Raw genomic sequence first — 27,700 nt, 5'->3', positions numbered from 1 at the left:
TAAAGAGAAGAAAGCATGGATCAACATATCCAAAGTTTTCAAAGACAGCAGAACCGCCTCTCAGGAGAAACAGGGAGGAGGCAAACATAATGGTAGTTTTAACACAATTGTCATTAACGTTCTTTTCTGTTATGCCATGATGCAAAGGCCCGTTAAGGTAGAGACTGAAAGGCAAATAGACATGGGGGGAATGAGAGGAGATGCAAGAATAATGCATAATTTCTAGGGATAGGATTGTTTTGTCTTGTTTTGTTTTGTTTCTTTCCTTTCTGGCTTTTATTGCACAAAGAGTACAGTAGCTTGGTCACCAAAAATGAAAAATCACCCATGATAAATTAAGAATATTCAGTGCGGAAAGGTTTCATGATTCAATTGGGGGAGAGCGAGACACAGCACCTGGAAACATTTGGTATGACAAGATGAAACATTTGGGACGAGAGAGGGCTAATGGCAACTGCTATGTGTGCTCAATAAAACCATTCGTTTCAGGGACACTGAAGCAATTCTCCCATCAAGCGCTAACTGAGAGGGATGGGGGACACTTGATACACCTATCCTTGTGCAGGACTAGTGGGTTGTTCCAAGGACAGACGGTGGAGGTCCCGTTGGTAGAAGAAGGATAGAGGGTTTACTCTGACAATGATATAAAACTAGTAAGCATGTCCAAAAAAGAAGCCACATAGCATATAATACTAGAATATGGTGCCCAGGGGAAATCCTACAGGCTTTGGTTGACCTCCATACGAATAATGAGGACTGCGTACGCAGTGGCTCTGGGGGGCATTGCACTGCTTGCTTTCAGGTGGGGTGTGGTGTGAGGCAGGGTTGTGTACTGGCCCCCATTTGCTTCTGCCTCTACATTAATGGCCTTTCACAGGACCTGATTGGTGTATTGGCTGATTTTCTAGTTTTGGGAGGAAGAGTGTTCCCAGTATTGGCCTATGCTGATGACACTGTCCTTCTCGCAAGAACGCCTAGGGCCCTACAGATATTGATTAATGCTTATTCAAGGTTCATGGATAATTTGGGCTTAAAAATCAACTCTAAGAAATCTGCAGTAATGGCGTGCGTTGGTAGAAAACGTCCTGTGCCCATGAAACCCATGCTATGTGCAGATGAAATCATCCCCAGAGTTAGGACTTTTGATTACCTTGGAATATGTTTTTCGGAGGCCTTAAATGGTAAAGACCACGTGGCCAAACAATCTGTTAAAATGAGTCAACAGATAGGCGGAATCTTTAGATTTATGTCGAAGTGTAGGGGCCGGCCTTTGGATGTGATCCTTAAGATCTATGGTACCCAAACTGCGGCTTCCACTTTGTACGGTGCAGCTATCTGGGGTTTCCCGAATGCAGCGGAAATCCAGAGTAAGGAGAGCAAATTCTTTAAAAACCTGCTCGGGCTCCCGTCCAGTGTATCTGGAATAGCCGTCCATAGGGAGTTGGGTGTGGAGTTTTGGGAAGATCAGTGGGCGTTGGCCACTCTTTTATTTTGGGTCAGGCTGTGGGCTAATGAGCATGCTTCTTTGTGCCATACTATTATTCGTACTGTGCTAGGTAAATGTGGCTAGAAAAAAATTCCCTGGCTAGAGTATGTCTTTTCTATTTTGGGTGAAGCCAATTTAGGCGCCCTTTTTCCGCCTGATACTATTTTGTACAAAAGTGAGGGGTCTGTCTACAAAGCCATGCTGGGTGAAACCATAGTAAGTAAAAGAATTTTGCTAGAGCGTGGCCATAGTAACAGTGTATTTCACTGAAGCATTAGTTGCCTAACTGGAATCCAACCTTACTTGCTTTGGAGTACGCTAAAAAAGGACAGGTGGTTGATTACGAGGGCACGGTTCGATTGCCTTCGGCTGCAAGGCAACACTCATAAATGGAAGGGTTTTCCCGACTCAGCGGGTTGCCCGGTTTGTGGACACGGTAGAGAGGATCTCTCTCATTTGCTATTCTTCTGTATAGGGTATGCAGGTATACGTAAAGTGTCCCTGATTCCTGCCCTTAAGAAGTCGATGATCCGCACACACAGGGCTGCTCTTGTGTTTCTGCTGAGCGCCAAAACAGTTTACACCGCATGGGCTCTTTTGACGTTCCTGAAAAGAGCGATGTATTTTAGAAATCGTATTCTGAAACTGCAAGGTGGTGAAGGTCTGTAAGAAAAACTTTATAGCACTCGTAATGGGTCAAAGCATTCTGTACTGTTTTTCGTATGAATCATCACTAAAATATCCTTTAATGTAGTTCATGACGAGGCAACCGTCCAATTGCTAAATGTATTTGTATGCTGCCTTTGGTAATGTTCATTGATTCTATTTTTATGGAAGTGTAATTTTAAGATTTTGTAATTTGGATCAGTGTAATAATTGTGTTTACTTGTCGTTTAATGGTTGCTTTATACAACCGAATAAACTTGTTTGACTGACTGACTGACTGATATAATACTAGAATATGTCACGGAAGAGGCACAAAGAGCAGAGATGCGTTTCACGAACCATCAATATATCCCGTGGTGCCACACCAGACCACTGATGAGATAATGGGGTTCAGTGTTTCACGACGGAAAAATGGGAAAGAGGTATGGTGCAATGACGTGCAGAGGGATTGGTGGGGTTGGAAGAAGCAGTGATCAGAAAAATAAATGAAAGTTGTCTGGCATTTGGAATACGAATGTGCAGGTTTTGACCTGGATAGAGGAGAGATGTCAATCAATCAATATAAAGCCTCTTACACACCTTTCTTTGTGTTTCAGAGCAGTGGGGGCGACTAAGCTGGGGGTGAACACTAGCTGCCAGAAGACAATGAGCTTCTCAGGACTGTAGAGTGGGATGGCGGTGATGAAGGATTGATGGTGGGCCTGTGGGTATAAGGCATATGCCCAGTTGCTTACGAACTAGGGGGAGTGTGCAGTTTTATCATGCTTGACAACCCTGATTTGATCAAGCCTTGAGCTGACTTACTGCTGTTTATTGACCCCTCTATACTACAGTGAAGGAGGATGGTAAATGAGCAAAGAAAAGATGGAGATGAAAGCAAGAAGACAAGGAGCAAAATAAGTAGCAATTAGTGTCTAAAGAATCCCCACAAGGTCTGGATATGGATACCATCCTGCAGCACTTAAGATTGTTTAATAAGGCATTTATTTTTTTTACATCGTTATTGCTACCTGGGGTGTAAGCAGCTACACATGCCAAGTGGCTGCAGATCATCTGGTATGAAGGGCTACAGCTGGTAAACGTGACTGAGAAAGGACTGAACGCAGTAAGAGAAGAACTCTGAGCCCTGCGGTTGGTAGCACTTCAGAATCATTTTGTTCTCGATTTAATGACAGCAATGGAGGGAGGGGTCTGCCACAAGATCGGCATCAGTTGCTGGATGGAAGTACCCACTAATGATGCAACGAAAAGGACATTTACAGAGGCGGTCAAGGAGATTTGTACAATGCATGAAAAAATGATTAAAGAGACGGTGGATGTAACATCAGACAGTTGGTTGAACTCCTTGTTTGCCTAGGCACCAGAGTGTTTGTCTTTGTTGTTTAAAATAACTGTCCCCATGCTTGTCATGATGCTTTTTGCCATCTGTGCAAGACATTGGATCATCAAAAACTGTAATGGTGCAAAGAAAAGGGTTCAAAATATAATGTTGGCTAATGAGGTGGGGAAGGAGGGCAAAACAAGGGAGAATAAGCATCCCAGAGGTCTGACCTGGCGGGAGTAACGCCACCCGTCTGCAGGTGGAAATAGAAACACCGGCTCTGTCATAAATGGAATTATCGGACTCCATGGAAAGGGGATTTCCGGATTCTGCCTCCGGAATTACCGGGTCAACAGGGTTGTAATGCCCCGGTGATTTCGGCAATCATGGAGGTGGAATTGTATTTCTGGTCCGACAGCAGCCTGTCGTTTTTTCGGGATGGCTACCGCCGGACTCGTAATGAGGCCCTATGACACCTTCTGGGTGGCCTGTTCACAAGGTGGGAGGGAGTGCTTGGTTATAGGGGACACTCGGAGGGGTATAAAGAAGAAGGTGGGAACATTTATAGGGTAACAATAAAGTGTTGATCGATAGATCAATTGAAGGGGGGAATGTAACAATAATGCTGATACAGCAGTGCCTAGGGGGGCACATCTAACAGTTGCAGGAATAATGGGAGAGGGGGAAGGCTCCCCCGGTAGGGGACAGGGCATCAATGACGGCTGTGCACTGAGTGCCTAGAGCACGAACACAGCCTAAGGCACTAGAGGACTGAAGGCAGGAGGAGGTGCTTGAGGGGGGACCTAGGAGGCACACACGTAATGTATACACTTGTGCAAATTGTAGAGGGTGATGCTGCACTTGTTGAAACAGGTGAAAACTACAGGTGAGTAGACTGCATTGGGAGGGTCCAGACAGACTCTGCACGGTAGGTCACCAAGTAAAAGGCACAAACGTTTGACACAAGGGGGTGGGGGGAAAGAAGCACACAAACCGGCTGTTCCCAGGAGATGGTCAGCACTGGTAGCAGAATCAGTTGATACACACAAGGTCGCAAGCCAAATCCTGGGACGCTTGCCAGGACTTGGCAGAAATTAAGCATGCAGACACTTATTTGGGAAGGTGCAGTCAAGGCATGATCAGTGGTTTCCAACTACCCCTTGACAGGTAGATCTGGCAAGATATATGGGGGGCGAGGGATGATATGCAAAGGGGCCAATCATAATGTAAGTTTTGATATCCCTGAAAAGCAATAAGAATCTTGTGCTCTCCCTGATGCCCATGAAGCACCTCATTGGTCAGACGCCGTGTGAATGTCTTCCTTCCCACATGCTCAGGATGTCTTGTGTTGTTCTCAATGTGTGCTGACCAATGGCAGGTGATTAAAGTCCCAGAGGTCAGCATGATTATTAGCATGCAGTAAGAACTAACGATTGGGCTGCGGTAGGAAGGAATGTGGCGCCACAGGCGAGCTGATAGACAGGGGGGCAGTGGACCCTGTATACACCACTTTCAACTACATACATGGTCAGCTTGATCTTCATGTCATTCCCACTGAACGACATTCAATGTTCAACTGGAGACTGCTCAGACTTGCTCACCATGATTTTTCCAATTCACACCAACACCTTGTTCCTGACTGTCTTCCATGTTCATGGCATTGCTGTAACAGTGCATTTTCATCACTTGGACCGATCACAGTGTACAGTTTTGTCAACACATTGAAGGTTCCGTCCCGTTCCTCCTCATGAACACCCTAAAAACCCTCTGTCTTGGGTGTCCAATGATAATGTAATTATTGTTAAATGTGAAAATGTACTTTCACGTGAGTCACACCACCCCAGTCCTCCACATGCATGGGTAAGGCAGCAAACAGGCTATGGGATCATTCAGTGACTTCTGAGTGTTGGCTGTCAGGTAATCCTAAAATATATTCTCCTCTCATGGGGCGATGTTTATGAAAATACCGTAACTAAAGGTGGCAGTTCCAATCAGTATTCAATGGTGTTGCTGACAATGTGAACCACCATTCACATGTGTGTTAACACACCCGGTAGCCTTGTACTTCCAAAGACTCATACAATGAAGACCTCATTCTCTGCAATGGAGAAAACTTTAGAGGAGGAGTAACCATCCACCTGAGGTAAGTGTGCTCAATTAACAGTTATCTGATGTCCAGTGGAATGTGCAAATGATGCAAATGATGCATTGGCATCATTGCCCAAGAGAGCAACAGATATTATCCTCAGTAGTGTGTCCACAACACACAGATGCATTGGTCCATAGAGTATTCAATGCTATGGGATGTGTATTCATGTTTTGTATTACATGGGCTCACATGCAAATGAATCATCAACAGTGACTGGCTATGTTCAGTGACAGGGGCATTGTCCATGGTGGCCATCCTTCCTTTATCCATACTCCTGGCCTTTCCAACTGCAGTAGTTGTCCGTTAGCACACAATCATCCACAGCTCCCTCAGTCATGGCACCTTCATGTCACAATTGACATCTGGAAAGTGCTTGTAATTGTGAAGTAACCAAGAGTGGGCTCCAAGTGGCTTAATCAATATTGGCACATTCTGTTTTGAAGGGTTCCTCCTTGAGAATCCAATGTGCACACATGTGCTCCAACAGATGTATTCTGACTACATATTTAAGTGGAAGCAATGTTTTCTCAGAGTCAAGAGCTGCACAGGCACCACTACCATGAGTACTGTAGTTTGACTTGTTTGTGATATCATTGGCTTCACATCATGGTGCTGTTTGTTGGGGTGACACTCGCTAACCAGTCCCTCGTTCTGGTGCACCTGCTTGTTCTATTTTGAGCACTTGCATGATAGATCCACTCACATATTGTCTTTGACTGGTACTTCTGGGTTGAGTGGGCAGCTATTTCCTCCACATCCCTCTTACTCACCACAGTAAGACAGAGCCCTTTACCCAAAAATATTAATTTGTAACTTTTCTTCTCGCCCTCCCCCTTATAAGCCAACAGTAGAAACCTCCTAGATATTCCCATGACCCACCTGTTGTGCTTTCTGTCCTCCAGCTGGCCTGGTCTATTGTTTTCCAAAATGGTTGATCTCATTACAGATATTTGTGGGTCTGAGTATGCAGTTTGTGAGGTCCCCTACAGTGCCTGCAGGGCTTAGATTTCAGGAGAGGGAGGGAATCCCTGGGCGTATCTGAATCATCCCTGCAGTTTCAGCTGAACAGAGCACCAGGGATGTGCAGGACTGTGGGTGGCAAGTGCAACAGATGGATATCCCTAGGCCTGCAAAAGGACAGGGCACCAGGAATGAGCAACAAAGGTCAACAGCATCAGGAATGAATTGAGGAAGGAGCCCTGCAGTTGTATTGGACCAAGCCTCGTTACCTGCTTCTTTGGGAGTACCTGCCCTGGTGCTCAGTAGTCCCCTCGGACCCCGGCATCCCTTTTTAATCCCTTTGGTTCCCCCTCTGCAATGGTTGGCCAGTCTCACACTTGCACTATGTCTGGTCAGATGTCGGTGGAGTATTCTTGGATGGGGGTGTTTCTGAAAGGCTTTGCCTGTTTGTATACCTCTGTGAATAGGGTAGCTGTTGTTGTTTTTTTATGCAGCCACAGTGCTGAACCTCTGTCTTGCCCCGTTATTCATCAGGGCACTGGGAGTTGGGCAAGGGTTGCTTTCTTTTCCAGCCATTGCCTGTTGCTTCTGTGATTCTCTGGGTGTGTCTGGACTGTCCATGGCTAGGGGCCTTGTGCTTCCTGACAAAGGCCTGTTGAACAGAGTCCATATGTGCCTATCCATTGTGCATGGATTTGCACCCCTTTCCTATTGGTCTGATTTTGTGAGGAATGACCTCTACACTTCCCTCTCTCTCTCTTTGGAGGAGGAAGGTGCTTGTAACTCTCCATACAATGGCCAGTCTTCCGTTGTGCAGAGGCGATGTAAATGCTTACTGGTATAAGTGTGTGTCAGTCCGATATTTCGTATTTGATATGCTTTGTGGAGTGGGTAGTGGGACATAGAAGAGTAGGTGAAGGAGTAATGAGGATTAACAGCGAATGATTGTTGGAGCGAGCATTCATAGTGTACGTACTGTAACAAGAAAGAGTAGGGTAAGAATAATGGGAATTACCAGTGAATGATTATCACTGAGCACCCTCATAATGTAAGTACTGTGATGAAGAAGAGCAGGTGTGGAGTAATGGAGATTACTGATGAATAAATGTCATGGAGCACCTTCATAGGGTACAAACTGCGACGAGGAAGAGCAGCAGTGGGAGTAATGGGGATTACCAGTGAGTGATTGTCACAGAGTGCACTCCTAGTGCAAGTACTGTGATAAGGAGAATAAGGGTAGGCGTATTGGGGATTTCTGGTGAATGATTATTACGACGTGCCTAAGTAGTGTAAATACTGTGATGAAGAAGAGCAGGAGTAGGAGTAATGAGGATTGCCGGTGAATGGTATTCACAGAGTGCCTTCATAGTGTAAGTAATGTGATGAGGAAGAGTAAGAGTGGCAGTAATGAAGATTACTGGTAAGTTCATTATGCCATGCAATCCCTTGTTTAGCGCTTCTCGTCATGGCACAATTTGGGGCCCTGGCAGTATCTTTTTCTGCTCTGGGCGAGTGTTGTGCGTGTGGCCAGTGCTAGAGTTTTTCCTTTCTGCCGTTGGTTTCTGCATTATTGTGTGAAACAGTTTCCCTTTCACTAGTTTTGTCTGCCGCAATCTTAGCAGTGGCGCTAACGCTTTGTGCTTTTTTGCCTGTTTTTTTTAACTAGGCACCATATGTACCAAAATGTGTTGCCTACTGCTCTGGACAATAAAGTTCTCAGTCAAATCGTTTCTTGTAGCAGAAACAGTTCAGGTTTCTAGGTCTCGCTGGACTTTAGTCCATGCTAGAAGAAATCACATGGCTATTTTTCAGACACTAAACCTTTTGTGTCATGCACAGCATGATACCCTGCATTGGTAATAACTACATAGCCCATAAAAATGGTCTAGCCAGACCTGTCTGCCCAAGACATCACCCTAACATCTGCCCCACACCTTTCTTGCCCACCACACCAGCCTTCCTCCCGGTCCCACATTCCGCCGATCCTTCCTTTGGCTACGCACACTTCTCTGATGTCCTAGCCAATAAGAACTCAGATATCCCCAAGCGGAACCCCACCGACACGAGAGCCCCTTGCCCCACCCTGGACTACAGCCCCTCCATAACTACAAACCTAACTTTCTCCCAAACTACCACCGTCAGCCCTACCGATCGTAACAACAGACTTGGTGCTAGAACCCACTACAGAACCAGTAAACGCCCAGCTAAACTACCCGACAAGACTAACAATCACACGGTAACACCCTTCAACTCCACCCCTCCTACTCTAAAAGGAGCTCTTCTAAATGTTAGATCATTAGTCACCCAGTCCACAGAAGTCGCCGACATTATTCTAACTAACAACCTGGACTTCCCCGCTGTGACCGAAACCTGGTTGCATGATGCTGCGGGACCATTTCTTACCTTAGCTATCCCTGATAACTACACCATCCTCAGAGTAGGTAGACCTAACGCTCGAGGAGGTGGTGTAGCCATTATCTTCATGCCCTCGCTTGATATTAGACTAGCCTCCTCTCCTCCACTCAAATCATGTGAGCATCTCACAGTCAAATTACAAACTTCCCCCAAGAGTACTATCATGATGCATCTAATTTACAGACCCCCGAGCCCACCAGGCTCATTTGAGGAAGACATCACCGCACTAGTTGCCGAAAGTTAAAAAACCATAAGCACAAATGATTATACTCGGAGACTTTAATCTTGGGTTTAATGACCCTCTCGACACCCCAGCCACTGCCCTAGCCACTGCATTAGAGGAGCATGGCATAAAAAGCCTGCAATTGCACCGGCCTGCCCAACTAGGAAAATGAGTAACATCACAGCGGAAGCCTTAATACCCTTGGTGACCCCCACTCTGAATGCACTACCAGCTACAACTGACTTGAACCTACTGGTCAATGTTTATAATGATTCCATGGCTAAAGCCATAGACATCATTGCACCATTAAAAATGCGCAAAGGGAAACCAAAAGCGCACCTGAACACTTGGTACACCCCGGAGCTCAAACTTCTCCGCCAACAAAAAAGTAAACTTGAATCTCTATGTAAATCGGTGCCTTCAGTGAATAACAGAACCAACCTCACCAATATCTCCACTCTCTGCAAAATGAGATTACACGTGATAAGAAAGAATCTCTTAACTGCAGGATCTCTCAGGCAAGCTCTAGCACAAAGGAGCTCTTTAACATCCTAAAGGAATTAGAAAACCCCATTCCTCCCACAGATACTTGCACCAAGGATAAACCATGGTGCGCAGGGATCCAGAATGCCCTTGCTGACAAAATTTCAGGGCTCCAAACTAAAATTGACAACAAACGACAACAACTCACTCATGGCCCTACTTCCAGCCCCACCCTTCCCCCACCCTCCACCACTAGCTCAGGCTTTACTTTTAAAAAGGTATCCATACCTGAAGTACAAAAAACTATAGCATCTTTGAAACCTTTGAACTGTAAGGGGGACAGCTGCCCCGCACAGATCATAAAAGATGCAGCCAGGGATCTCTCCCCCTTCATCACCAAATTAATAAACCTGTCATTCTCCAATAACTTGGTCCCTAGTAATCTGAAACAATCCTGGGTCCTACCTCTGCTAAACAAACAAACTCTCGATCGAGATATACCCACGAATTATAGACCCATTACCACTGTCCCGTTCTTACTAATAATTCTTGACAGAGTGGCCTACAAATTCAGGATTACCTTGAGACAAACCAATTACTAGGAACCCGCCAATCTGGCTTTCGTCCTCAACATGGGACAGAAACGGCTCTTGTTGATCTCAAATGCCAGATAGACGAATTCAAAGATAAAGGTAAGACGGCCATCCTTCTTCTCCTCGACCTTTCCGCTGCCTTTGACCTGGTTGACCACAAAATCCTGTGCACCACTTGCCATCGGCAGCACACTTCTCCCACTCTGCGGTCACATGGATCCAATCCTTCCTGGACAACAGGACCATGTGGGTCTTCTCACCCCTAGCAGCGGCCGACCCTATCCCCATTACTTGCGGTGTCCCACAGGGATCTTGTATCTCTCCCACTTTGTATAATATATTTACAAAGCCCCTTTTCGACAAACTGGACCATCTGGGTGTCACCTACACGAATTATGCAGATGACACCCAGATACTCATCACCTTATCCGGCAATTACAAGTCGGACACCAACCGGATCAATGAAGTCTTCTCCATCATTCAGGCATGGACGGCCACACATGGCCTCTGCCTGAATGATGATAAGACCGAACTGCTCCTTGTCGGCTCACCCAACACCATCCGGAAATTCAGTCCCAACTACACCAGCTTCAACAGTGACGGTAACACCATTCCCATCGCCAAAAGTGTAAAAACCCTTGGTTTCTACCTAGACACGAATACCAACCTTGCCAAACAAATTAATATGACCGCCTCAGCCACTGCCTACACTGGCAAGCGAATTAGGGCCTGCAGACCGCTGATCTCCCCCAACAACTGCCTCACCGTAGCCAGAGCACTTATACAATCCAAACTGGATTATTGTAATAGCCTTTATGTAGGGGCCAACAAAACGGTAATCAATAAATTGCAAGTCGTACAAAATAATGCACTCCGTGCCGCCCTAAATATTCCCAGAAGAGAACATATCTCGGCCACAAGAATCTCATGCAAATGGCTCTCTATCCAACAGAAAATAGACCTAAAACCATCTGCCTCACCTACAAAGCTCTTAACCACTTAGCCCCGCCCTATATAACCAACAAATTCACACTAAGACAGAATACTAGAACCACTAGATCCTCTAACACACTACAATTGACGGTGCCCAAATATTCCCTTAAAAGAGCCGGCGGATCCAGCTTCCCAGCTCTAGCCTCACAACTGTGGAACACCATTCCACTGGATTTCAAATCCACCCCCACCTTCCAACCTTTCCGAACTAAGGTCATCTCTTGGTTACTCAACAAATAGCCACCTATATATGCATGTAGACCTAATGTAAGAATGTATCCTTTACTATGTCTGCCTGTTCCTATCTCTGCACTAACTGCTCTCTTGTCAAATATACATATGCTTCACAATTGTACAAATGTTCCTCATCCTTGCCTGTAACCTGATGTTTTTGCCTGTAACTTGATGTTTTAAGCGCCCATATACCCTTGGGTCTGGAGCGCTATACAAATAAACAAACAGACAAAATATATATCAAACATGTTTAGTCATAAATAATTTATTTTTTCTTGACAAATGTATAAATAAGTTGCACAAACATACAAAAGTAATAAATTATTTAACAATACTCTTTACAAATATCTTGACCAGAAACAAATATTTACATAGTTTATAAGCGTTTTCTGAAATGTAAACCAGTGCTGTTAGAAAAAGAAAACATTTCTATAAAAATATTATTTAACTTTTTGAAAAACGAGTTCCTTTCCATTTCATCCTTCTTCTGAAGTCCTCTCAGCATCCCAACCAGCTGGTAGTCTCCAGTGTGCGAGTGACTTTCTTAGACTTCATGCTGAACTCAAACTGCTTGTGCCCGCTGAAGAAGTACAAAAGTCCTACAAAGAAAAAAGGGAATTATTATAATTATATTGGATGGGTACTTGTGCAAATGACCTCTCTTTAAATAATACAGGTTGAGAATACACATTCTATTTTCTCTTAAGCCTAAACCACTTCATGTATGGATCACAAGGATGCTTTTGCATCAACAGTCCTTCAGTAGAAACTTCAATTGAGAGGGCTCATTTTTTTGGGCCAAGGAATAGATTGCTGTAATGATGGCTGATTATGATTTAAGCAATGTTGGTATATTTAGAAATGCTTGATTTTAAGATTATGACCAAGCTGAGTGATACTGAGTGGTGCATCTTGTTAGAGAATCGGTTGTTTCGCATTGAAAAACGAAATTCAAACAGTTTTCTCTAATGAAGTGATTAATTTATATATTAAGGTGAATGTGGTTGGTTGGCTTAGCTGCCATTTTCACAAGAGATACCAATAACTTGAATAGCTGGGTAAACAATGTTTTAACAACATTGCAGTAAATAGTTTATGGACATATTCTGCTTGGATATGAAAGATAACATCTGGGGCCATATTAAAAAACAAAAACATTGCAATAGTGGAAGTGCAATTTTGCATAGTGGGCCTCATTACGATGTGGGCGGAATGGGTTTAATGGCGCCAGGTAATGGTGCCGGTGCCGGTAAACCCATTCCACCCTATTACGAGGTTCCCTTGCGGGACCCGCTCAGAACATCTGGTCAGACCAGACGTCCTTTGCGGGTCCCGCAAGGAGACCAGGGAGCTAATAACAGGCCTGTTATTAACGGGCACGTTATTAGCTCCATCCCCATTCCTATTGAGCCCTATGGGGGCTCGAATGGGAATGGGGATGGGTTTTTTGAATGAGGAATTACCCGGTCCTTCAAGGTTGGAATGACCCGGTAATTCCTCATTCAAGGACCCCGGACCTGGACAAGATTTTGGAGGCAGCCATGGCACTAATAGCACCATGGCTACCTCCAAACTCGTAATGAGGCCTCGTATTAGTACTATGGAAAAACTCACAATAGTGCACAAATGCATTATTTCAATGCATGTTTGCACCAGCACAATGTTTGCCCTAGTGCAGGGGTCTAAAACCTTTGGCTCTCTAGATGTATTGCACTACAACTTCCATCAGCTCTAGCCAGAATAGTCAATGGTGAAGGATCATGAAATCATAGTTCAAAATATCTGGAGAGCCATAGATTGCAGATCACTACCCTAGTGCTAATAAGGAATAGTATTAGCAAAAGGCACCACTTTCCTGGTGATAGACTGGATTGAAAAAACATGTTTTTCTGAACTGGTGCAATTTTGCCGTAGGGGTAATATCATGCAAAATTGCACTTACACTGCTTCAACACTTCTGTAAAATGGCCACAGATTCTGACGGATCGATGAAGAAGCCATGAATTGAGTTAGAAAGACATCTAGTTACTGGTTTCCACCTCTACTACAGGGAATACTTTCTCTAGAGACTGCATTGATGGATTGCAGTTTCAAATGAAGAGTGGCATCTTTCCATGGGTGTGTGAGCATGTTAAGACCAGCTATGGTGTTTTGTGACCCCTTTACCGTCACAGTTCGCACTTAAGTATGGGAAATATTTTATATGGATAGTTATATGCAGCAAGGTGTGTCTATTAAGCATTAGTGTGCTGTGTTTGGGTTGGAGATGTATTTCATTTAAATTACTTTTTTATGCTGTGCCTTGTTGTGCCTAGTGATACCAAAAAATGCACTTTAAATCATCTTTACTGTCCCATATTTGGTTAGTCCATAGAGGTGATTAGCAGATGGATAGCGTTACTGACCCCCTCAGAGCCAATCTGAATGTTTAGAGTGTACTCAATAACGACTGGAATTGACTTCATTCTGAACATTTGTTCTTCAGAAGCCAACAGGGAAAAAACAATGCAATTTTCAGGCAAGAATTTGTTTCAACAGGACAATTCCTCGGTTAGAGGACCTTCCTTTCTGCTGCAACATGCTATTTAACACACGAAACAGAAAGATAAAACATTGCAAAATGCTTTCACCTTCTTATGTAGAAACCCTTTACACCTAATGCTTGTTCATAGTAAACCTGTTCCAGTTCAACCAAGTTGCAATTAAAATGCTTAACTTATGACGACATCCATATTTAAAAAATATTGCTAAATAAAACACATTTAATTCACTAGCTCTGTTTATTTACTTTACCCACTCTTAAAGCACAATTTTTAACAGCACCATAAATACTCCAAAACATGTGTTGTTAAAACTAGCAGGTGCTAATAGCCTTGTAGCCCTCGAGAGTGGTCATTATCGCTTGGGATAGTGACCCTTCCCCAACGCGTGGCCTTTGGCCACGATAATGACCCCTCCCTCATACTATAAGGCAATAATATGTGGATGAGGTGGTCTGTGGGCAAAACCTTCCAGGGTGGTCAATTTATAACTCTAAAATGGACATTATAAACTAAGTCTGTAAACATAAACAAATCTTTTCTGTAACACAAATCCACAGTTCTCGAAAATAAAACAGCATGAACATGTTCGTTTTTTAACCTATTTTCTTCAATGTACTGAAACTGGACAAAGTTTGATAGATGAATGTGGACAGTGGTATGCCAACAATCTTATTTGCCTTATTTCACCAAGAACAACGCATATCCATAAAAAAATCCAAAAGCCAACAACTCCACATGGATAATTTCAGGGCAACAAATGCCCTAATACCAGAACTAATTTCACAGGTGATGCACTATGTGTACTAAAATGTGATAGTTTCTTCACAATACCCCATTGTTTAATGGTGTTGATAGTTTTAACTGATTCCTCTGCTTACCATTATCTTGGAAAACAGCATTCACTTTTTTGCCTATTCCTGGGAAGTCATCTTCTATCTTTCGTGGTGAGTCTTTGTCCATGACCTGACGGGCTTCATCATAACTAAAAGAAATGATTAGGAGCAAAAATGTAATGTCTTCTTTGAAGAATCAATCATTCATTTGTTGAATTTGGCAATTATTCATAAACCAACACACATTTTAAAAAAAAAAGAATTACCCTTTACAATAAAAATTTTAAACTGAATGTCAATCAAAAGTTGTGGTTTCCTGTGAGGAAAAACAGCATTCCAATTAACTATGATGCACTTTTTGAGCACCATTCCCCATTACAGGTATATTCAGTATACATTGCTAATTAGAACATTCACAGTGGTGAAATAAATCAAAAGCCCTGAGATAAAACAAAAGGTTTCAGAAGGTTAGTGAAGAGCAAATATTGCTATACGAATTTGACAGTTTTCTGTTCTTGATGCCCTATTATTGGAAACTATGGACCATGATTTCCAAGTTGGGGATGTCTTGATCTTCTATTCAAGACATCTCTCATAAATGAAATAGATGTTTGTTATTGAATGACCATGAGTCCAATTAGATATCCTTAACATAGGACTGATGAAAGTGATAGGTCATCTCTAGGCATTACCCTTTCGGCAGATTTAGAAGTGTAAGGTCATGGAATGCTGTGAAAGAAAGTGTTATGTTCCTCAGTTGTACAATTTCGACAGAATCACTATGGGAAACCTCTGCTTTTCTGTGAGCACTTATTATGTAAACCCAACGATAAAGCTCTCTGTCCTTACCTCCAGTATTGTTCTCCTACAAAGAAGTAGGTTTTGTCGGTGTCCTGAAGATGCACCGCTGCATCAAGCCGCGTCACAGTTTTTGGGAATCCAAGTTTGTAGATGTTTTTAGGGTAACTTGGCAGTATGTCAAATCCCTGAAGAGCCCAGTATTTGGATCCTAGATACAACAGATGTCATGATCATTAGCACAATGTCATGTCCTAGGTTACCTATCGGGAACATGTCAGAACTACTAACGGCTGATTTTGGCAGCTTTCCCAATGTCAAAGTAACCACAGTGCTGCATGTTAGGATTTTTGTATACACCATGATGCTGCCTTTTATTTATGACAATGCACCATTTGTTAATGAAAAGCTTATAGATCCTTTCTCAAACCACATTTAAAAGTATTAAAACATCCTCATCAATTTATGTAATGCTATGCGAAGTGTAAAGTTGTCAATTATTGCCAATTATTTATCTGCTACATTCATGTGGACATCAGGGTTTAGTGTTTCCGATAACCTATACCTTCTCATTAACAGTGCCAAGCAAAACTGAAGTCCAACAATTGAGGCACTATGCTGGATTCTTTCTGCATTTAATGATTGATTTTACTATGTTCATATTACGAGGGTGTCACTAGAACACAGACCATGCAAGCATTAAGAAGGAACTAATATAGCACTCTGATACATAAGTAAAACATATTGGCCTTCATTACGACCCTGGCGGAGGACCATGGTGCAATTTGCACCATGATCCATGGCGCAAAGCTGCCAACTCCGCCATGGGGGTTGGCGGACTTACCGCCCCATTCCGACCTTGGCGGGGCGGTAAGTCCCCAATCCCCATTTACCCTTCCCCATTCCCATTTTTGCCCTATAGGGTATAATGGGAGTGGGGAAGGTGTTAATTACGCCACCGTAAATTACGGTGGCGTAATTAACAACAAGTCCCGTAGCGCCATGGATTTTTCCGCCTGCAAAAAGCAGGCGAAAAAATCACCATGGCGCTACGGGAACTCGTAGTCTGGCGGAAAGGTACGCCATGCTTTACGCCGGCGTAAACCCCTTTCCGCCAGGGTCCTAATGAGGGCCATTGTAATTTAGCACTATAGACTGAATTCCTCCTGATTTCATCTACTGCAACAATTGTTATTATTCAATTGAATGGTACTCAATGTATTAACTTCAGTAGGATACATTGGTAATATGTCCCTGCTTAAGTTAATATTTGCAAAGCGCAAGCTTCTCCGTTGTCAGAGGTGAGTGCTGAATCTATGAGCTGCCCAACGGGATAGTATTCACGTATCATAATGCATACGTTTGAAAACACTCTGATAATATGTTATTACACTCAAGCTTGCTGGAATTCATGTTATCATCCACTGGAGGAGAAGCTGAGTTAACGTTTTAGGATTCAACCATGAGACCTTCCACTTAAACAGCCTTTTTTAAAGCAGGTGCATCACTTTACGCAGCTGAATTCCCTTGCAAAATTGGCAACTTCCATAATTTGAGACATTTCAAAATATTCCACCTTTAGGGTCTGATTTACAAAAGGGTTTTTGAATGGGGAAAACCCCATTAATAAGGCTTTGTACTCAGGCCCTTAGTGTATAAATCAGATCAGAAATAAGCAACAGGAAAGTGCATTGAATTTCTCGGTACAAAAAGATCATTGCAGACTTGGCAAAACGCAGCTGATCGAGAACAGGAACATACCTTTAAAGAGGAAAACCTGGTCCTTCTCTTGATTTTCATAGGCAGCCTGGATCCCAGATGGCAAAGATGGCCAGAATGATGCAATTGCATATTTATGAACCTCTGGGGTCTGGGGCACCTTCCGCCAGAAGAGGCTGTTTTGGAACAATACGTTTCTAAGGTTAATTCACATTTCTGCAAATGATAATAACGGTGAAGCACTTGGTTGCCTTTAATGATTAAGATGGATAAAGTAGCAAGGTTTGGTTTTAGGCTAGACAAACCTACTTTGCAAATAGAGAATCATTTTGAAAATCTAAAAAACTGCTATTTCTGCAAAATGATTTGGAAAGTATCTCCACTCTAATTCAAACAAGTGATGTGTATTTAATAAATCATTTTATTGAATGAAAGAATACCAGTCGTAAATAAACGAGCGTTGTATGTGTTACTTTGATTTATGCGAAAAACTGTGTTCTTAAAGAACAATCTTTTTCACCAAACCTAATTGTTCTCTTTTTAGCAAATGTGCTCCCTCTTCGTCTTCAGCAAAATGATCAGCGAAATAAATATAATTTGGATTTCGCAAACAAAGTGAAGAACACTCAGACATCTAACAAGTTCAACTTTTGGCAAATTCAATTAACCCGGCCTGTTTGTAACCGTGTAGCCTATCATTTAGAGAGGGGCTGGGTGTTGAGCTGTACCCAGAGCTAATAGACCTTAAATAGATAGCACGTCTGCTTTTGGTCAATTGTATATTTTTCAGATATACCAATTTCCGGCCCATTCTCAATTCATCACATTTTACAGTGAACGTAATGTTTCTTTTGTTAAATCAACTCGTACCTGTCTTTGAAGAAGATGATTTCTCCACGCAAGGTAGTAATGGCATCAAAAACAAGAGTTGGGTCACAGTTGGACGGGCTAGTGGCTGGAGTGGTGGTTGTGGGTGTCGTTTGTGTGGTAGTTGGTTTAGTAGGTGCTGGTGTTCTTGGAATTGGGTTTGGGGATGCACCTAAGCAAAGAAAAACGAATCCTCTTTCAGAATTTCTGTCAAATATTATGTAATACTATTGAATGCAGTGAAAGCATCTCATACTTGTGTTTATATTTCATTTGCTGTGTAATTATATTTTAAAGAAGATACAATTTGTTGGCGATAGCAACATTGCTCATTGTAGGAAAGTGAACAGAGTAAGGTGAGTGTGAGTTCAGCTCACCATAGAGGGCTTGAATGCCATCAACGTCGTCCTGGGGAAGTTGGAACCGGGTGGGGTCGGTGTAGGAGTAGGTCGGGTACATCAGGGCCCTGCGGTCATTGGAGTGAGACAGACCCAGTGAATGGCCAAACTCATGAGCAGCCACAAGGAACAGGTTGTATCCTGAAAAAACAAAGTGTGAAAAGATCATCAAAAACAGATATGTACTAGGACACTGCTTATCATGTGATTATTTCATTATTAGCATTTATTGTAGATGACATTTTCGGAACATATTCTGTCTAACCATGTAAGTGTTTTAAAGTGGCTTGCCTACAATACAGTGTGTTATAAAACTCTAATCAAATACAATGTCATTGATAGTACAATAGTTACTGCAGCAATGTTAAATGAGCAATGCCAGTCTGAATACAGGCTGTCATTAGAGCAAGATACAGGAGACATACAGTTGAACATATGCCTGGGCCTACCAGGGGCTATTTTGACCTTCCAGAGTCTGCCTGATCTTCTGAGGGCCTCCTAAGGCCTGCGTGAGAACACCAGAGTCAATCTTTGTCTACCTGGATCTAGAGGGTATATCTGGACTTACCAGGCTATCCAAGCAAGGCAGAGCATGAATCTTGCCCTCTGGCAGCATATAAATGCTGCGGTCAGTGGAAAGGTATTAGTCAGGGGAGCATATAGGATGTAGCAAAGTTAGCATAGCGAGCAGCCTATTTGTTAAATGATTCACAGCCATGTTGCACGGGTCAGAGTAGCAAACAAGGCCTAGAAGTTGCTTAACAGAATGACTGTGGTGACTCCAGGGATAGAGGAGAGAAAAACACCAATTACACATGCATAACCAATCATAGCAAGCGGCCTGCATTTTGTGATTCAATGTCAATGATTTACATTGTGGGTTCCGCTTTGGAACTTCAGTGAAACCTATGCTTCTAGCATTAGCGTTTACTGGCATGGTCGCATTTGCAGAGTGGCTAGCACGCAGCTGTTGTGTTAGGTGCATGCATGGCATGCATACTGTGAGCACTTGTCCTTGTTGTATGCACTGTTGTATACCACTTGACAAAAGGGCGACTGTAACCATTGGCTTGTTACCTTAGAGCACATTGTAACCGTGTCCCAGAATGAAGAGGCATGGCAATGTGTTCAGGGAAATAGTTGCCCTTAAGAGAAGACAAATGACAAGAAAAACAGCTAATGCTGAACTAGGCTGTCTCTTGATTAACGTGAATCAGTGAATAAAAAGTAATTCAAAGGTACATCAATCACTCAGAGGAACATCTGTTGCAAATTAAATAGACCGCTCGGGATGCAAGTCCAGAGCAAGGCAGGCTTCACTCCCAGTGACTTATTTGTAAATCGGGACCACTGTGTTTAGGCTCGGAGGGCTCCTGCTGGTCAACTAGACCAAGAAGTGGGATCCACAGAATTCCCTCTCCATCCGGGCGTGTGTAGAAGTAAAAGCCTGTTTCTTTTAGTCCACTTTACTGTTGGCTTTAATATTGACTTTTTGTCACTCTCTCACGATATTGTGGCTTTTAAATCTGCCCAGATCGACTAAGCACAGTTCGCTGTTGCACAGGTCAACTTTCTGTTAGGTTGAAAACCAACTTCAGTATACACAATTTAAATTACTCCACTTGTGTGAATAGTAATGCTATACATAAATGCTAATGACCATTAAAAGAAATAGATAACAGGTTATGCTGCATTAAGTGATGCTTTGCATTTGACTATGAAATATGCTTAACCACCCTGGCTGATGCTTGAACCCCTTCACTCTTCATTTTGTTCAATTTGGTACAATATTTAATTACAAAGGTTAGTTATATGGGTATTAGCTGTCCCAGCGGGATTAATGAAATGGATGGCTACATGTATTGCAGTATTCATGTATTCATGTCTATGCACTTCCTATATTTATTGAGTAAAACGTTTGAACATGAATTGAATGGCAATGTTCATAGCAAACCGGAGAGTAATTGAACATTCAATCAGTTGGTATTTTTAATACTTAATTATTCAGGAAAAATATAAAAATGATAAAAGTGTAGGACACTTTAGACATTGGCAGGGCATGTATGAGGTACTGTCTTGTAGACTATTGTGGTCGAACCTCTTGTGTGTGTCTAGCAGTAAAGTACGCCAAAAGATTAGATATGATTAAAGCATGAATTACACAATGGTCTCTTCACTTGGGACTGACATCTCTATGTGTGCATTAGCAAGTGAACACTTAAAGAAAGTACTCTATATAGCGACTGTAATCACTCTCATATCTGATCAATTAATTTTAAATAATGATTATATGGTTCTGAGGTATTCTTGTAATTTTTACTTCCTTAAATTGATGTTTTCTTCTAAATTATACATTCTAGATTATTAACCCGCAAACGAACTCTGTAATAGATGTGTTTGAAACAGAGATGCTTAAAAGTATACCATTGTTTAAGCCCTTTTGGAAATTAATCACAAAAAGTCAATACATTTCAAATACTAGTATTAGATAAAGTTTACGTTGTTAAAAAGGAACATAAATTGGCCTAGAGGAATGTCTACTCTAATGTGGATGTTATCAGTCCTTGTTATGCAACACAAATGCAACCATCGCACTATTCGATGAGTACGGCACATTTGGGGATTTGTCAGATATGGGTATCACCTACCAGCTGACTCTTCAGTCCAGGTTTCATCTTCATCGAAGTGGGCGTCTCCACCAATCCCATTCCCAGGGGCATAGGCATGGGCAAGGGTTCCATGAGGGCCATCAAACGGGTAGAAATCACCATGCACTGGAAATAGAAAATGGGAGATGAGCTTCATCTGCAGGAGTACAGAGCTGAGGCATCGTATACACCCATAGAGTACACAGGACAGGATGACCTCTGCACACCAGTCTAGTCATACCTCCTGCTCCAAAGGAGATCTGGATATCAGCTGTGCCATCGTAGATCCGGGTAAAGGTCAGCGGGGTCACATCACTCCAGACCTTCAAGGCTCTCCGGATGGCTGTATCCACATCTGCCTGATCCATGTCCGGAGTGTAGTTCAAAATTCTGTTTCAGATAGAAATGAAAGACGACATGTTAGATCCATTCATGTGCATCTGAACACAGTAGAACACATTCTTCAAAGCACTTAAATGTTTAGCTCTGAGGGTACCTGTAGGTCAAAGCAGTTGTTCTCCATGCAGGTCGTCCACCAAAATGGCTGTATTCACCGACATCGTTAACTCCACACCGAGGCATGTGCATAACTTCTAAGGTGTTGGAGTCCAGCTTCCCGGTCACCTCCAGGCCAAAAAACTCTTGCATCTGCTGAAGCTTCTCAGAGAAAGGGCTGCCCTTCTTTCTTGCAACTGGTGTTCCATCTGTGTTGAGACTGTAGAATTTCCTTAGGTACTCCTAAAAGCACATTAGACATTAATTCATAAAAATTCAAGAATAGCCATATTTGGCTTTCAGATTCATTAAATACATGCCATTGCATAGGAACACACTACGAGCTTGCCGGTCCAGATACAACGGTACCGGTAAGCTTGCCAGTACGTTTTATCCGGACCGGCAAACTCCGAGTTGTGGTCGCGGGTGCCTTTCATTCCGTCATGTCTGTCCTGGCGGAATGAAAGGCACCCGCGAGCACAGCATGCTTGTAGCACAGGCACCGTGATGAACAGTGCTCAAATGGGAATGGGGATCACCCAATTCGCGCACCTGCGAAAGGGCTATTACCGGGGTCCGGCGGGGCCGGAATACCCTGGTAATTGCCCATTCGCGGGTGCCGGACTTGCATGCAAGGCTACCTCCAACCTTCTAATGAGGCCCACTATGTTCCATTAACAGTACCACTGTGCGGAATGGGTACTTCTAGTGCCCAGCCTAAGTGATAGAAATTACAATTTTCATAGCATGGTATTAAAGCATGCTATTGTTTTGCATTTTATGGAACTAATTAATATGTTTCTACATATGCACTGCAGTCCTTCTGGAGATAGCAGCCTGGAGATGTGTCCACCTCACTCCTATTAGTTTGAAATTGCTCTTGCTGCCTCTTCACTTTCTTATTCAATTAAAAATGTGCTGAATGACCTTTAAGTTGCTTCTCCAGCCTGTCCAGGGAATTGAGAGATGTTGGAAGTCATTCTGGGGTCAGGATGGACACATAGGACATCATTTTACATTAAGTGTTAATTGCATGGAGGATACCACCAACATTATTATGTGCTGTTGGGTCCTCGCCATGCAATTGTCTGCATTTCCAAAACAGAGCAGAAAAGCAAAGTGTAAAAACAGGCAAAATCACATTTATGCCTTCAGGTCCCAGTAATACAATGCATGGCAGACAGCATTTACTGTGGATTCTTATGGAATCTGCCTGCTTTTATCAACTTCTAAAAACGGGCAGATTCTACGAGAAACCACCCGTTTACCACACAAATATCACTCGGACATAAAAGCAGGAGGACTTTGATGGCATAGTAGAAATGCACAACAGAAGCGTTAATTCCTTTCCGTGTCCCTACTCTGGCACCAAATGAAATGAACATCCCCCAGGGAGTAAACGTGAAGCGTAAACCACTTGTTACTTGGTTATGGACTTTACTTTCATAGACGAGAGTTGGACAAGGACCACTATATAAGCAACGGGAGGAGGCTGGAATTGCAATGATCACTCTTGCTGCCCTCAAATCTAGCCTCCTCGGCTGCCCTCTCTCCCTTCTCTGCTCCCTGAGGTTCAGCTTCCATCAGCTGAGGAAAACATTAGGAACGTCCCCTGTTCAGCAGACCGTCCCCCCTCTCTCTTGCTCAGCCTCTACGCCTTCAGTCAGGGCAGGCTTACAATCAGGTAATTCGAGGTGGCTTCCCCCCAAAAGACACACAGAATACTGTCATTTTCAACGCAGTTCCCTACCAAATGAGGCAGGTTGAAACTACACCCAAGCCTTGCCATCATTACTAAGATTTTCCCACAACAAACACCATTGTCCCATACAAACGGACAGATGTCTATCCAACGTTAACTAATACCATTTTTTTAAAACACCCTCATTGTATAACCGAGCCAAATCATTCCTTATCTATTGCTTCTTCCTGTACATCGTAGTGGATCTTGTATCACCTGGGCAACAGCAATTGTGTTATTGCCCTGTCCCTAAGCTTCAGCGCTCTCACACATCGGTGCCCAGATAACAGCCTGTGCTTGGCAATAAATAGTCTTTCTAGCACTACGGTGTGGTTTTGAGGGAAAAAGTTAAAATACAAAAAAAGTAAAATTCCTAATTATCAACATACCCATTGTCATATTAAAAAAAAAAACATGTACACTGACATGTCTTGCAAACTACCAGGCTGGCATACCCTAAGGTGTTAGGTTTCCTACCTGTAATTCCCTAACGTTTATTGCAGGAGAGAGATAAGCCAAACCATAACCAGACATGTTGTGCAAATTACAGAAATGTTCAGCTTGCTTTTATGTGTAATGTAAATTGCGTGCACGCCACCACCAATGTTAGCACTTACGTGCTGCGGGGTCTCCTGCGTGCATATTTCAACATTCAAAAGGTGAAGGGGAGAAGGAAAGAGTACATTTTACGCTTTCCTTTAGTCTTGGCACAGTTTACTAACGGATTCCTCTGGAAAATGCCTGATCTTTAGCAGGTGCAAAAGGGAGGTGGATTCAGTTGGAATACATTTGTGAAGCAGGCAAAAAAATAAAACACACTAGTAAAATAGAGGAGAAACGCACGGCAGAGCCTTTATCGCCACTGCAGCAACATGGGGTAGATGGGAAATGGAGGCGTAGAAGCACTGTGCTGCACTGTTTCACTTCCATTTCAGGTCTGTCCCAATGAAAAGGAAGATGCTTGTGTTGACACTATGGCAAACAATTTCCCTAAGCAAAAATATACTTTAAGTGCAATGTGCACCATAGTAAAGGACGAGGACTAGGGCAAACATTGCCCTTGTACACAAATCCATTGAAAGAACATTTTGTTTGTTGTAGGGACATTTGCCCAAGTGCGCTTGTACTGGTGCGGAGTGGGTGTTCTACCCCCGCTGGTAACGCCTGTCCTCACACCATTAACAACCCTTACCATAGAGCCCAAGTGTCACATTTCGGTATTTTAACTTGGCCTCGATATAGACATATTTTGAGATCGGTTTGGGGTGCCAGAACTCACCTGGGCCAGCTCGATGTTTCCCTCGGGTTCTGCGGTCACAGGCAGGGCGGGGAAGGCATGTGTGCAAGCCGCGCACAGGAGCAGCAGCAGCGGGCAGGACTTCATCTTCTCTTCCCTCTTTGGTGGTCCTTGTGTTCAGGGAAATGTGGAGCTCTCCTGGGTGTCTGCCTGTCCACCCCTCTGCCAGCCTTTATACAGGTCCTGTCGGATATAGCATGCGTCACGCCTCGCGCTTCCTCCAGGGACAAGTTAAAACACATCAAACGCCTTACAAGAACCTCCTGTTTCGCAAAAGCCCTCGATGTCGCAATCCTTTAACGTGATTAATTCCCAGGAAGAGGGGTGTCCGGGACGAAATACCCTTCTTTCAAACAAGGTATTCTCTATAAAAAAAAGTATAGAGTCAGTCAGTATAACATATATTTTAGTAATAATAACTGTACCTGCACCGATCTTTAGGAGCTTAATGCAGAATATTGTAGATTGTGTGTGAATGGATTTTAGTGCCCCTATAGAAAAAAAGAGAAGTGAGCGGTGGGAGTATTTCCCTACTCTCCTGAGTGCTGCGACCCTGGACCCGTTCCCACTAACCACAATTACTCACATTTTCTGTAATGTTTAGTGAGGTCCTTTTTTTCACGTAACCACTGGTTTGGTATATTTAAGGAAAACAGTACACGCTCAGTACATGGAGCATACATAACATCCGGGACACAGCAATCTATGTGTACATGGTGCGTTCATTTAAAGCACAGCTCCATGCACTGAGCATGCGTTTCCTTATATGTACTGTCATCCAAAGCAAAGCATTGATTAATGCTAAGGATGACAATATGTTTAAGTAAACAGTAATAACCCGGTGTGGATAATTCCCTGGGACCAGTGATAAACGCGCCACACCAAAACGCCCAGTGCAGAAAGGACGGCACAGAAAGAGGGCGCACTCTACTTCTCTACAATACATCAGGAATGCAGGCACCAATTTGACTATATTGCCTGATCTCTTGCACAACACGTAGAAACCTACATATCTGTAATTTCTCATACTGGTACATCTCATGGAATATATATGGAATGGGATTTCTTTATCAATGTTTAAGAAAAGGATGAAAACCTTTGCTCTTTCACCAAACATAGAAAATATCCCCCTTCACTTTGGAGTTCCATATTCACTCTCTGTAGAGAGAGTGTGCTTTTAAATCAGTTATTTGTGCCTTTACTTAACACCTGGCAACACTTCTCTGAACAGCACAGACCCAAAGATTCAGTTGAAAGTGTGCACCCCCCTCTGCTAGAATGCAGGTTTCAGGGATTGTTGAACAGTTGGGATTTATGTTTCCTTAACTGCACACCTACCCTTTAGGGGCATGGAATTTTGGGGTTGGCAAAAGGGTAATAAGTGTTCCACAATCACTTTAACAACTATATAATTATTCACACTTGGAATGATGTTGAAGATATTGAATGTCCCCAAGATCTCCCCAGTGTCTGTTGACTAAATATTAGGGATCTTCTTCTGTCGGCCCACCTAATAATAGGAGGAAGATATTAATTCAAACAGGCCCCCCCCACCAATGGTTTGTTCTGTTGGACAAATCTCCTCACTTGATTCTCTCTGGGTTTGTGCATTCGAGAAATTAGCAGGTGAAATCATTAGAAGAAATGGGCCCTGGTAATGTATTTATTTATTTAATCTATAAAGCACACAGCAACCCATAGACATTGAGGCACTGTTACAGAGACCAGTTACTTGCAAAGGAACAAAAACATATGGTAAACCAGGAAATAGTTAGAGCAGACAAAGCATCAAGTTACATTTGGTGGGATCTCTGGCCTGGGCAAACAACCAAGTTTTGAGGGATCTCCGGAATACCCAGTATGAGGGTCCAGCTCTCAGAGTGGGTGCCAGAGAGTTCCACTGTTTGGCAGCAATCAAAGGGAAGCTGTAGCTTCCAGCTTTAGTGCATCTGATTTTGGATTGAAGGAGTCGGTGTGTATGATGGATGGTTTTAAATGGTATTCCAAAAGCCCTTCTCCTCTGGCAATGGATAGCACCCAGCCTCAATCCTTCTCTCTGCCCTTTATGATGGAGGGCCCCAGCCCCTTTACTGGTTCTGTCCAGATTTTAGTTTCACCTTCCTAGTGGCCTTCTTGTCTCCATCAGTTAGTCAATCTCTCTACCTTTTCCCACTTTGTGTCCAGTTTTAAAATCTCCTATCTGCACCCGAAATATGTCTAAGTTGTGAGGTGCCGGCTCATTGGTGGGTACTCCTGATTGGGCATCTCTTGTTCTTCCCCCAAAACAAGACCTAAGCCCTTCCCTTTTTATTGGTTCTCAGGTTTCCTGGCCCCATTTCTGGGAGTTCTAGCTCCACCCATGTGAAATTGCATTTCTGACCAACTAAGATATGAGATTAAAAATCTTCTACATGACATTTTTCTTCAATTCACAGATATGGGTCGCAATCCATATATTTCTAAATTGGTCTTATCATACCAATGGCAATTAACTGAGTCTGATGTTGGTACGTGGTTGCATGTGTGAATGGCAGATTTTTGTGATTTCCCCCTAAGGATCTTCAGTTAAAATCTTGATAATTGACAGACAAGTTTCTGATTTAACAAGTTACAGATTCCTAAATATCTAACCTATAACCTTTTCTGGGAAGCTACAATCACATGTTAGCTTATAGCTCTCATTCCCAAGGTTGGATTTTGAGGGGATTCCTATCTGAAATAGCATTTCTGGCCAACTCAGATATGAATTTAAAAATCTTCTACGTGACACTTTTCTTCAATTCACAGATAAGGGTTGCAATCCATATATTTCTAAATGGGTCTGATCATGACAGTCAC

At 43.0% G+C, this 27,700-nt stretch overlaps 1 protein-coding gene across 1 annotated transcript; it reads right to left on the bottom strand.

Annotated features, from left to right (window-relative positions):
- Positions 1-11,772: 11,772 nt before the first annotated feature.
- On the bottom strand, positions 11,773-25,019 carry LOC138527767 (matrix metalloproteinase-18-like). Its single transcript, XM_069639050.1, has 10 exons — positions 24,845-25,019; positions 21,826-22,067; positions 21,571-21,719; positions 21,330-21,455; positions 18,661-18,822; positions 18,287-18,455; positions 17,459-17,592; positions 15,749-15,908; positions 14,945-15,048; positions 11,773-12,122 (listed from the first exon to the last, which is right to left on the bottom strand). The coding sequence occupies exons 1-10, from the start codon at positions 24,947-24,949 to the stop codon at positions 12,022-12,024; spliced, it is 1,452 nt and encodes a 483-aa protein (XP_069495151.1). The 5' UTR covers positions 24,950-25,019; the 3' UTR covers positions 11,773-12,021.
- Positions 25,020-27,700: the final 2,681 nt, after the last annotated feature.

The sequence above is a fragment of the Ambystoma mexicanum genome, chromosome 7q (genome assembly GCF_040938575.1).
Source record: "Ambystoma mexicanum isolate Mex_15411 chromosome 7q, UKY_AmexF1_1, whole genome shotgun sequence".
Taxonomy (NCBI): Eukaryota; Metazoa; Chordata; class Amphibia; order Caudata; family Ambystomatidae; genus Ambystoma; species Ambystoma mexicanum.
Note: the sequence above shows the minus strand (reverse complement) of the source record. Positions and strands in the feature narration are given on the sequence as shown.

Bases quoted from the DNA above. Each gene is read 5' to 3' on its own strand.
- LOC138527767 (XM_069639050.1), bottom strand. From the start codon at position 24,949: ATGAAGTCCTGCCCGCTGCTGCTGCTCCTGTGCGCGGCTTGCACACAT. The intron at 18,823-21,329 runs GTAGGTGATACC...TTGTTTTTTCAG, and splicing joins CTGGACTGAAGAGTCAGCTG to GATACAACCTGTTCCTTGTG. The intron at 18,456-18,660 runs GTGAGCTGAACT...TTCTTTGCTTAG, and splicing joins TGGCATTCAAGCCCTCTATG to GTGCATCCCCAAACCCAATT.